General features: G+C 41.8%; 1 protein-coding gene across 1 annotated transcript in view; it reads left to right on the top strand.

Moving 5' to 3' along the window:
- The first annotated feature begins 1,691 nt into the window (after positions 1–1,691).
- LOC116940435 (protein FRA10AC1) overlaps positions 1,692–12,651 on the top strand; it is a 30,746-nt gene continuing 19,786 nt past the window's right edge. Inside the window, exons 1-8 of the mRNA XM_032950262.2 lie at positions 1,692–2,682; positions 3,631–3,707; positions 6,486–6,581; positions 8,041–8,086; positions 8,997–9,073; positions 9,648–9,731; positions 11,126–11,210; positions 11,971–12,016. Of these exons, the coding sequence (XP_032806153.1) occupies positions 2,650–2,682; positions 3,631–3,707; positions 6,486–6,581; positions 8,041–8,086; positions 8,997–9,073; positions 9,648–9,731; positions 11,126–11,210; positions 11,971–12,016 (544 nt within the window). The 5' untranslated portion in view covers positions 1,692–2,649. The remainder of the gene's footprint in view (positions 2,683–3,630; positions 3,708–6,485; positions 6,582–8,040; positions 8,087–8,996; positions 9,074–9,647; positions 9,732–11,125; positions 11,211–11,970; positions 12,017–12,651) is intronic.

Below are 12,651 nucleotides of genomic sequence, written 5' to 3'. Positions count from 1 at the left end.
ACAGTCAACAGATCCAGGCACGACGCAACACGATATTGGTTGCCTTGTATGTATTCACGTGCAATGGTTTATTCATTTAAACATTTACTATAATTGTGTTGGACTTGTGTTTTAAAGGGTGATATATAAAACTCAACACTAAAATAAGTTAATAAAGACACATCTCAGGTTTATTTTTGGGAGAGTTTTGTAAAAATACAGAAATATGTTGATAAAAGTGCTGATAAAGGCAGCTTGTTTTCACTCTCTTTCATCACGCAGTCATGCCCTTTGCCACACGTGAACAGTGCACAGCATTTAATGTTTCCGCTGTTACTTGGGCACTAAAAGTGTACGGTTACACAAAACAACAAACGTCACTGGTCTACAAATAAATATGCAAAGCCCTAGGTAACCTTAGTTCAACACCTTTGTCGCTGTTAGGTTTGACATTGGACACTTTATAGGTCCTGTGCGTGGAGTGGAGTGTGCGGTATAACTACTTCAGTGGCGAGAGCCGTGGAGTCAGCATATGCCTGAGCTGTTGTCGATATCGAGTAATTCAAACGATATTACGTTAATGTGTAATTCACTGCCGTATGTACCGTGCTGAGTATAAACACCACTTAATTATCAGTGTTTTGTGTCATGGGGTGCTATTACCTCCTTTATTATAAACAGAACATCACTTAAACTTGGCCCTTTTGCCAAATATATCATCGTGAAATGTATGTCTCCAATCCACCTGTTGGGATGAAACTTGGCAGGAACATATGCACACACTGGTACCAAGGTAGGCTGCACTCCTTCAATTGAGGAGGAATTTTTTTGTCACGAACTCTATCCTGAAGCCCTCTCGTCCGTGGCCAGCAATCGTCGACGTTGGCATTGAGCTCCTGCACCGCAAGAATAGATCTGGTACCTTTAGAGGCGTTTAGAGGACCACAACAGTCACAGGGTAGTCAAAAACAGGACCTGGCAAGGCGATCAGGCCCGTGACTGTTTTGAGTTTCAGAGTTGAAAACTGGCAGCAAACCCTGTGCGCCGCTGAGGCTTTACACAGGATTGTGTGCTGTCAAATGCTGTCACGTGCTGGAAGTTATGTTATTTTGTTTTACTGGAAAATAATATTAAATGTTGATGAATTATCTAACGAGTATTAGAGAAACAATAAAGTAATAAAAATATATAAAACAATACAAATTCTCACGTTTCGACCATAACACAAACGGTCATCATTACCATCATCACCTGATGATGACCGTTTGTGTTATGGTCGAAACGTCGTGAGAATTTTTATTGTTCTATATATATTTTATTACTTTATTGTTTCCCTTCAACGTGACTTTACCGAAAGAGCTGAATTACTGCAGTCACGAAAGCTTTAAATCAAAATTTAAAGAGTATTAGATAATTCAACCATTTAAATATATTTACTGATAGACTCACAACACGGCTGTTTTTTTTGTAATATGTATTTGAAGTGCACACTATGCCTTTGGAAATCCAGTAGTTACTGTAAATTGTAAACGTGACAGTTATATTTCTTCAGTTTTTTATCATTTAAAACATAATTTTCTGATCTATAATCGACTTTGGAGGGTCAGTTCGCGGAAATAAAATGTGTGTTGTGGACCCTCCACCACCCATCCATTTTATCGCAGGAATTCCTGCACACAGTTGGGAAAAAAACCACGCCCAGTCAGTCAGCAGCAGCAGCGAGCTCCTCGACGCCGTGATCATGCAGTAAATATTAATGCACCAATGGGCGCATCGTCAATTGCCTCATATCGTACTCATGACATTGTTTAGCGGCTGAACACCATAGCTCGGGTCCAGTAGCAGCATTATCATCATCAGCAGCAGCATCATCAGCAGCAGCAGCAACATCATCAGCAGCATCATCATCATCATCAGCAGCAGAAACATCATCAGCAGCAGCAACATCATCAGCAGCAACATCATCAGCAGCAGCAGCATCATCAGCAGCATCATCATCATCAGCAACATCAGCAGCATCATCAGCAACAGCATCAGCAGCATCATCATCAGCATCATCATCAGCAGCAGCATCATCATCAGCAGCAACAGCAGCAGCAACATCATCATCAGCATCATCATCAGCAGCAACAGCATCAGCAGCACCAGCATCATCATCAGCAGCAACAGCATCAGCAGCAGCATCATCAGCAGTAGCATCATCATCAGCAGCAACAGCATCAGCAGCAGCAACATCATCATCAGCAGCAGCATCATCATCATCAGCAGCATCATCATCAGCAGCAGCAACAGCATCAGCAGCAGCATCATCAGCAGCACCATCAGCACCATCATTATCAGCAGCAGCATCAGCAGCATCATCATCAGCAGCAGCATCATCATCAGCAGCAGCATCAGCGCTCGTGTGGCTCAACGAGCCCCAGCGTGGCGCTGAACCCCACGGACGCGAGGGGTGGGTGAGTGTCCCTCTGCTGTCATCCGCCGCCGCTTAAGTTTTCCCCCCCCACCTCCGATAAAAAGTCGGCTTCACGAATATCTCCAGGATCGTCGTCGAACTTCCGTAAGAAGACGAAAACAGCGTTGGCCGAGTGTGGCAGCGAAGATTATTGAAGATCGCAGAGACTCGGCAGGGCGACTTGGGGGGGAGGCGGTCACCACCCCCAGGGCACCATGAGCAGCCACCAAGGCCTCAACCTCCTACACGTACGGCCTCGCCTTCGTCTCTTTCACCACCGCTGCAGTCCTCTCGGCAACAGCGGTTGTTTTTACCCCCCCCCTAGCTTGCTTGTGGATTAAGGAGCTTGTTACGCGTGGTTGGTTTTGCATTGCGGGTTGCGTGTTTGGCTGGAATAGCTTACTAGGCCCGCGTCGAGCCCCGTTCATTTCTACTGCACTGTAGTTATTCGCGGTTGTTGTTGTTGTACACTAATTAGCTTCATTCAGATATTTCCCCGAACTTGTCGTTCCTCTCGAGTCGGTATCATTAATCGCAGGGCAATTCGTGCAACCGAACGCGCTTCACGCTCCCGGGGCACGGGGGCGCCGTGTTTCCCGGGCCGCGTTCAGGCGAGGCCGGCGCTTGAGGCTGCGGCTAGGCCGCCACTGGCACCTTGCCTTAAAGGCGGCTCGGTCACAATGTACTCGCGTGTAACATACGTGATTACACTACAGTCGTTGTACGTTTCAATCAGTAAATTAGTGACTTGAACACGAAAAGCGCATTCGCCTTCAGCACGCGGCGTTGCTAAGCAACACTACGAACAACTCCAAATATATTATTGGTTCTTTCGGTAAAGTCACGTAGAAGGGAAACAATAAAATAATAAAAATGTAAAACAATACAATTCTCACGACGTTTCGACTGCAACACAAGCAATCATCATCAGGTGGTGTGTGGTTTTCACACCTTCAAGAAGGACTGTTGATGAGACACTGTTGAAACCGGTCCAGTTTTGCCTATGTTGACCGTGTAGCTTATGGGATTTCAGCCATGCTAGGCGCATGATTTGGAAACGAAAAAAAACGCGGTTCTATTCCTTAATAATGTAACATTTTAGTTCAAACTCCTCGTCATAAATGTATGAATTAATGTATAGGAGGCAGTGAATCGTGCATGGATGAATCCAGCTGGGCTGGTGGTGTGTCTGGCAGGCGCAATGCGGGTACGACTCTGAGTTGAGCGAGTGTGGGAGCGAAGTGGACACATCTGAACGCCAGGACTCCAGACGGTATGAAATAGTTGCACTTAGATTTAGAATGTTATCACACCTATGTATGTATGTCAAACTGCTTTCACATCGTACGTAGCCAACCATGCTGATCGGAGGTGCGGGGGAAGTTAAACAAGCTAGGTACAAAAAGCATGCGGTGCATGCAGATGCTGTATTTATACAGTGAGGGAAAAAGTATTTGATCCCCTGCTGATTTTGTACGTTTGCCCACTGACAAAGAAATGATCAGTCTATAATTTTAATGGTAGGTTTATTTGAACAGTGAGAGACAGAATAACAACTAAAAAATCCAGAAAAACGCATGTCAAAAATGTTATAAATTGATTTGCATTTTAATGAGAGAAATAAGTATTTGACCCCTCTGCAAAACATGACTTAGTACTTGGTGGCAACACCCTTGTTGGCAATCACAGAGGTCAGACGTTTCTTGTAGTTGGCCACCAGGTTTGCACACATCTCAGGAGGGATTTTGTCCCCCTCCTGTTTGCAGATCTTCAAGTCATTAAGGTTTCGAGGCTGACGTTTGGCAACTCGAACCTTCAGCTCCCTCCACAGATTTTCTATGGGATTAAGGTCTGGAGACTGGCTAGGCTACTCCAAGACCTTAATGTGCTTCTTCTTGAGCCACTCCTTTGTTGCCTTGGCCGTGTGTTTTGGGTCATTGTCATGCTGGAATACCCATCCACGACCCATTTTCAATGCCCTGGCTGAGGGAAGGAGGTTCTCACCCAAGATTTGACGGTACATGGCCCCGTCCATCGTCCCTTTGATGCGGTGAAGTTGTCCTGTCCCCTTAGCAGAAAAACACCCCGAAAGCATAATGTTTCCACCTCCATGTTTGACGGTGGGGATGGTGTTCTTGGGGTCATAGGCAGCATTCCTCCTCCTCCAAACACGGCGAGTTGAGTTGATACCAAAGAGCTCCATTTTGGTCTCATCTGACCACAACACTTTCACCCAGTTGTCCTCTGAATCATTCAGATGTTCATTGGCAAACTTCAGACGGGCATGTATATGTGCTTTCTTGAGCAGGGGGACCTTGCGGGCCCTGCAGGATTTCAGTCCTTCACGGTGTAGTGTGTTACCAATTGTTTTCTTGGTGACTATGATCCCAGCTGCCTTGAAATCATTGATAATATCCTCCCGTGTAGTTCTGGGCTGATTCCTCACCGTTCTCATGATCATTGCAACTCCACGAGGTGAGATCTTGCATGGAGCCCCAGGCCGAGGGAGATTGACAGTTCTTTTGTGTTTCTTCCATTTGCGAATAATCGCACCAACTGTTGTCACCTTCTCACCAAGCTGCTTGGCAATGGTCTTGTAGCCCATTCCAGCCTTGTGTAGGTCTACAATCTTGTCCCTGACATCCTTGGAGAGCTCTTTGGTCTTGGCCATAGTGGAGAGTTTGGAATCTGATTGATTGATTGCTTCTGTGGACAGGTGTCTTTTATATAGGTAATAAGCTGAGATTAGGAGCACTCCCTTTAAGAGTATGCTCCTAATCTCAGCTCGTTACCTGTATTAAAAGACACCTGGGAGCCAGACATCTTTCTGATTGAGAGGGGGTCAGATACTTATTTGCCTCATTAAAATACAAATCAATTTATAACATTTTTGACATGCGTTTTTCTGGATTTTATTGTTGTTGTTCTTCTCTCACTGTTCAAATAAACCTACCATTAAAATTATAGACTCCTCATTTCTTTGTCAGTGGGCAAACGTACAAAATCAGCAGGGGATCAAATACTTTTTTCCCTCACTGTATATGAATTCAAAATGACAAACACGCCAGCAAATGACACTTTCTTAACTGGACGCACACATTGTGCGTTGCACTGCCGCATATGAGTTTAAAATGGGGTGCAATTGATTTGTCGAAAACTTGTTTAATCAATCATACTGAAGGATAGGTTTATGCAGAATATATAGATGGTTTCAAACTATTGAACAAGCCCCATGCCAACTCATGCATTATTGCTGCCCTGATATGAGCATTTATGGGCAGCTTGGGCATTATAGATAGGCACAAGGTAGGAAGGCAGGTTGGCCAAATATCTTCCGTAGTATCGATATGTATATTTAGTTTATATTTGTTGTCCACATTTTATACAACTATTTACTCTGTTGATCTAAGGGTTATCAGCCTGAACACTTTCAATCTACATAATGTAAATATGTTTAATTGTACTCATTGTTTTTTTCGGTAAAGTCACGTATGTAGAAATACAATAAAAAAATTTTTTTAAATATAATTTTATTGTATTTCTACATACGTGACTTTACCGAAAAAAAAAACCAATGAGTAATTTTATGCAGTCACGAAAGCTTTATTACTTTATTATGTTTAATTGTCTTCACTTTTTAAAGACATAGCCCTTGTTCCTCATAATCATCGTTAACTGCCAACAGCAGCTTGTCCTCATCGTGACCCCCAAGTCCTGTTTTGAAGTTTAACTGCATGAGACATTGACTTTCGCGTTTTCCTTGGAATTTGCCCTGTACTGCACTGACAGTTGTTTGCGTTATCTTCACATTTTGTTTCACTCCTTTACATGCATAAAGACACCCTGTATTTGGGTGTCATTATGCATCTCAAATGTGTTTTTTTGGTGTTATATTTGACTGTTCATTCTCATCACTGCCTTTTGCTACTTGTTTTTATCTTGCTTGTTTTATGTATGTATGTAAAATACATCCTGTTCTTAGTTTATTCAGTGCTTTAGTCCATGAAACTTCTAATGATGCATGTCAAAAAAGTACTGTTTTGTCTTTCAGGCTTAAGAAAGATGATCCTTTATTCAAGAAGCCGTTTGCGAAGAATCGCAATTGCAAACTTGTACCCAAAAGCTTTGCCGCACAGGAATATGACAGGTGAGTCCCCGGCTGAGAGAGACAGCTCTGTGCCTCTTCAAAACATACAATCGCGTTCCGTCACTTTGTGTGCAAGTGTGTGTATGATAATGCATTTGCTCGTGTTAAAATGTGTTTGGTTGTAAGGAAATTATGGTATGAAAGTGAGTGCACTGTGTTTTGCCTTCTAGTGACCCCACATTTCACTTACTGTTTAGTCATGCACACTAAGTGGTGATTGGCTTTGCTTGGTTTACCCAGCCTCAGTCATAGGGATGAGAAGAGAGGCTATAGGTACGAGGTTTTTAATGGTTTTAGCCTCCCTTAGGAACAGTTTAACAGGATGGCCATCGGAGATGCAGAGAACAGTCTATATAGACGAAAGGTGTGGTCTGTATCTTTTGGGTATACAGGGTGCTTAAAAAAAATGTTAATACTTGCATGGGATTATTGTTTTTAATGGAAAAAGGACGGATAATACACTGTAACATGATAACAAATGTCATGTTAATAGCTTCAAAAAGTCAAAAGAGTCTCCACTGATTCGTCATCATTGTCAACGCGTGCCTGGAATTTTTTCCAGGTGGTCTCCAGAGCCCGGAGGCAGCAGCACATGTCACGTGGTCTTGTTGCAAATTCTCAGAAGTGTTAATATTTTTATGTAGCACCCTGTATTATGAGTTAGCACAATACGGACATGATTTGTGTGCATTTGCCGGTGCATACTAGCCATTTTCATATGGTTTGAAGCTTTCATGACTGCAGGAATCCATACTCTTTGGTTCTTTCGGTAAAGTCACGTAGGTATAAAATAAAATAAATTACGACGTTTCGGGCGCAACACAAGCGTCCATCATCAGGTGGGAAAGCATGGTCTGCTGCTGAGGCAGACTGTTTTTTATTAAAAGGTTTGAAATGGGTGTAGCCTAAGGGTCATAAAGAAGTGGCCGGGGCTAGTGATGTTAATGTGAGAAATTAGCATGCCGGGACTAGTGATGTTAATGTGAGAAATAGCATGCTAATTATTTTATTATTTCCCTTCTACGTGACTTTACCAAAAGAACCAATAATATGAATCCCTGCAGTCACGAAAGCTTTAAATCGAAAAAGAGTCATCTCAAATGGCTAATGTTATGATTCCCTACATGGTTAAGTGTGGACAATTGTGAGTCTAAACTATATTTAAGCAGCATAACATATAGGGCTTGTCGAATACATATTTTGTCAGAAATGCATCATGCTCAATCACACTTGGGAGATAGTAATTTTTATGATTCTTCATGTGTCAAATGGCATTGTTTGCTACAACAGGCTTAGCAGCTTTATCGTGTTTTTTTTCTTATCTGTGTATGTGTTTTGTACATATGTAAATATGTATAAGTATATATGCTTTTTTTTGTCTAAGATATGTGAGTTTTGCACGTACGATTTGTCTCATATCCCGTATTTTGCATGACTCGTGTTCCTGTGTCATCTACAGGGAGGAGGCCAAGCATCACCGCACACAGTTGCTTGCTATGGATGCCGTATCCTTCCACACTTCTCTTGCATTTGCCCCAGCATGAATTCACAGGGCCAAGCCACCAATTGACTCAGACTTAATCATCTAGCTCCAGGCCGGTTTGTTAATTTCCAATGAACATTATGAAACAACTCTACTTCCTATCCCCGCTTAGCCAAGGAGATGGCACCATTACAGAGTAAAATTAAATGTGAGAATGGTTGAATGGCTGAACAATTAATAGGTAAACACATTGGTTTCAAACACTTGAATAATTTAGAAACTAAAGCATGTTTTTGTAACTTGGGCCAATTAGTTTTCAAATGAGGTGGTGACATCACTGACCCCTTTCAACGGTGCTGGTTCTCTTGCTGAACAAAGCTGGTGTGGTTTGGTGCCAGCTTATGTTGAAGACATGACTGTTTTCAAAATCACGGAGACACAAGCCTCCTTTTGGCTTCAGACTGAGCCTCAGTGCATAAACAGATGACTTTTGACACAAGGCTTTAGTCCTGTATTTTGGTTTGTAAGCCAACTCCATTCCCTATTTTCCAGATTCTCCTTAAAAACCCAACATTAAAAATGTGAAAAATAAGTGTAGCTATATTATTGATAAAATAATGTTCCTGCATAAGAGGAGTGTTTTCATGTGTGTTTCCTACTCAAAAGAGTTAAAGAAACTCATTGGGCTGCCACATAATAACAAAAAAAGGTATCATTACATGTACATGTTATTCTACTTAATTTTCATACTTAGAATAAGTTAGTAACTTGCAATAGGGTAATCACTATAGCATGTGCCTGAATCAACACTTGGGCCTAAAGTAGTTGAACGTGGCCTTTTCAACGCGTTCATGGAGGTGGCGACTGTTGCTGCTTTTGCGATATTGTATGGTGCACACATCTGCCCGTGTTATCCATGACTTTCCACAAAGTTTTCACGACACAAGAAATTTGTCAACGACTACTTGCTCTACTACGGCGGGAAGAGGGAGGATTTCAAACGGGTCAGGTGTGTATTTGTTTTAATTGTTTGAGTAGTGTTGGTGGATTCATTGGCATGTGATGCTATAACAGCCATGAACAGCATGCAAAGGTGCGCTGACAAACAACAGGAAGACACAGCTCCCATCATGCTTTTGTATGCAATTCATGTGACTGCCAAATTGCATGTACAGTGCTCAGCCTGTTCAAGACCACAAATTCTGAAGATCTGAAAATCCGTTGCAGTATATTGCTCAGATCGCCAACTCAAAAGAGTTCAAAGTGTGGCCGTTCCTTCAGGCAGCAGTAAAACAAAGTGACAACTGTACACTGGTTGTGTCCTTTTTAGGGTATATAAATATAGCTGTATGTAACTTCTCATTCTGTTTTATTCATTACATTCATCCCTTCTTGCCCAATCCCCCCCCTGGCATGTAACATTTGTCAATGAAGCCTTTATATTCTGTACACATTCTGTAAATATTTTTCATGGTTTCTAAATACGACTGTACTGATGATTTGATGTAAGTTGTGTTACGTTTGGAGGAAGGGTGTATTGCTTTACGTTGGTCTGTGTGTGATCGTGCATGTGATGGGTGCAGTGATCGAGACAAGACGGACATGGATGTCATCCGGGAGAATCATCGCTTCCTGTGGGAAGAGGAGGATGAGAGAAACATGACCTGGTAACACTGCTTGCCCTACTTCCACGTTTTTTTTACGGCACATGCTGCCCAAACTCAGAACCTGATGTTGCAAAAATCCATGACAATTAGTGGGAAATAATGTCCTCAAACGGATGTATTTCTCCTCGGTGGAATCATTCACGCTTTAGCCGGAAATGGCTTCTGTCCAGCGAGAGTGCCTTGAGGTGACGAGCAGCAACAGCAGTAGCAGGAGGGGGGAAGCGGAGGGACAGGGTGAGGAAGAGAGCTCGATTTGGCAGGTTGGTGGTGCTTGCTTGAGTCAAAGAGATATTTGTTTACATCAGAAGCTGAGAAAGTTTTTACGTCTATTCTGCTGCTCTGTGTTGGAAACCAGGCGTTAGTATGAAAATGGAGACCCTCTATAATTCCAACCTGACTGCTGCAGTCTTGGTCCCTTCTATGGTGAACAACTCCTTGAGTAGAAACACTTTGAGTCAATAGCTGAGAAGCCTTTTTCTGGTATATATTTTCAGAAATTTACGGGCTAAAACTTTTCCCCAGGATGTAAATTACGTGCTGTTATATTCGACGGTAAAATCCCTGCTATCCATGGCACTAGTATCTCGTTAAACAAATTATACTGGGTAACCCGACATAAGAAGAGACATCATTATGGCAAAAGCCATTCTTGTAGTCATAGTTTAGGAAACGTTCCTTTCGGTCTTCAGTAACTAGAGTTAACGTTTTCTCCAGATCTTGTTTCAGGTGTGCTCTTGGCTGTGCTACCTGTGATTTTGCAAAAGATGTTTGACTGCACCTCATTCCAAGTTAATTTCAGTGTCTCATTTTACTTGGGATTTTTAAACGATTAACCACTGCCAAGCTTTCTACTGTGACACACCTGGATTCCTGGAAAGTGACTGTGTAAAAATGATGCCACGCTTTGTAATTTGCCTATTTTAGTGGAAATTTACAAGATCTGGCAGTCACACTGAGTTTAAAGCTACTATATTACTTAATGTCAGAACAAATGAAAACTACATCCAACTTTATTATTTTAATACCCTTGGCTAATTATATCAAAACAATGCCCTTGGCAAAAATTCCCACCATGGTTCGATGCACGTGCATCCTTTCTGTGCGTGAGAGTCATGTGGATAATAAAGCCATTAGTACGCATGCCCTTGGAAACACTCAACTGCAGTTTAAAACTGCTGTTCTCTCCAAACCGATCTCTCATTCTGAAGTCTTTAATAGTGGCTCTGACCAATCACAACGCACATTTCATGCTCAACCGGTGGCAGTTGGGCCAAATGGCATGAGCACAGTGCAATTTAACCCAAATTACAATTTAGACAGATCGTTTAGGGGAGTTGCACTTGTTAGTGTGGGACGTGCATGCCCCTGCATGTATTTGTGTGTTTATTCAAAAGGGAAAAGAGGCTTGCCAAGAAGTACTATGACAAGATGTTCAAGGAGTACTGCATAGCTGATCTGAGCCGCTACAAAGAGAACAAGGTGAACATGTCATGCGTGAGCCTATCCCATGATACCAGCTTGGGCCTTGCCAGCAGCTGCCAGGCTGATGAAGCCAGTGTTGAATATATGAGCATCCTGATAGTGTAAGAAAAGTCACTGTACTGTAGTGATAAGTGAGATGGTACTTTATTATTTTCTCAGGCCAATTCTTTCATCCAAAGGAACATTTTATTCAACTCTGAAAGAAACATAAACAGACCAGGACAAAATTTTATAAACGTTATTCTTTTCTGTTCCTGGGAAGTGCAGAATGGTCAATGCATCGTTCTTGCAGTTTTGGATTGTAAATTATGTTGCTGACAATCCAGAGATGTATACAAGTTAATATCCTCCCCAGAGTGTAAAACATAAACAGGAATTTATATCTCGTTTAAATGATGAGAAACCCATTACAGCAGAAAGAAAATAGCGCAGGCTCGAAAACCAAAACATTTTTGTATTTCCTATACAGTATTTATTACAGTATTACATGCAAATGTAAGTATTACATGCAATTATAAAATGTGTATTCTTATTAATGAGTTTAACAATGCTTCATTTTGTTGATGAACCATAACAGATTTTATGACACTGACCGTATGTACAATTAAATATTGAGTTTTGAGATACGAACAAATCGACTTCCGAACGGGTCTCGAGAATGTAACCCGTTCGTAAGTCGACAACTGTCTGTCATCATTTTTGGCCTCTTCTATTTGAATGCTTTGCAATTGTTAATACATGGAATTGTACGCCGCAGGTGGGCATGCGCTGGAGAATAGAGAATGAGGTCATTTCTGGAAAAGGTACGTTTGTCACACCGCTTGCGTCACAAAATGCAGTGTGGGACAGCATCCGCTTGCCCCAATAGGTGGAAGCAGGAGCGATCTTGGGCACGTCATGTATGCCCCACCTTGCATATGAATAGATGTTATGGTTCAAAAAAATGAGGTCCTGTCATAGACATTGCTTGAAAGTAATAATAACGAATAATCTTTAACGCGCATAGTTTTCGTTCGTGCTCCGAAGGAGAGAGGACGATTCAGCAGGGTAGGAAACTACAGACAGGCAGGAAAGCAGCGAGAACCATGGTCCTCTCTTGACCTGACAATTATTTTTAGTGTAATGTTTATTATGTTATTATGCGTATAACATCAAGCAATTTACACGAGATGGCTCTGCTTGTGTTTATTTCCATGGCTGTTCTGGCATGCATTCATTAGCTTTAAAATTTGTAAATATTTCTATACCTGTATAACTTATCTTTGGGTAAAATTTTATAATTATGTTATTATTATTGTGTAGCTGAATGTCCGAGAAAAGCATTGATTACTAGGAACGTTATGGTTCATGCTTCCAATTCTTTCTTTGGGATTCCATGAATTGTGATTCAGGGTCACAATTCTATGTAGGATTTAATAATTTTCTCTTATTTACTCAT

Source organism: Petromyzon marinus, chromosome 9 (genome assembly GCF_048934315.1).
Source record: "Petromyzon marinus isolate PM22_M1 ecotype Great Lakes invasive population chromosome 9, UKy_Petmar_22M1.pri1.0, whole genome shotgun sequence".
In the NCBI taxonomy this organism is placed as follows: Eukaryota; Metazoa; Chordata; class Hyperoartia; order Petromyzontiformes; family Petromyzontidae; genus Petromyzon; species Petromyzon marinus.
The sequence above is the reverse complement of the archived record's forward strand: the minus strand, read 5'-3'. Positions and strand labels throughout refer to the sequence as shown.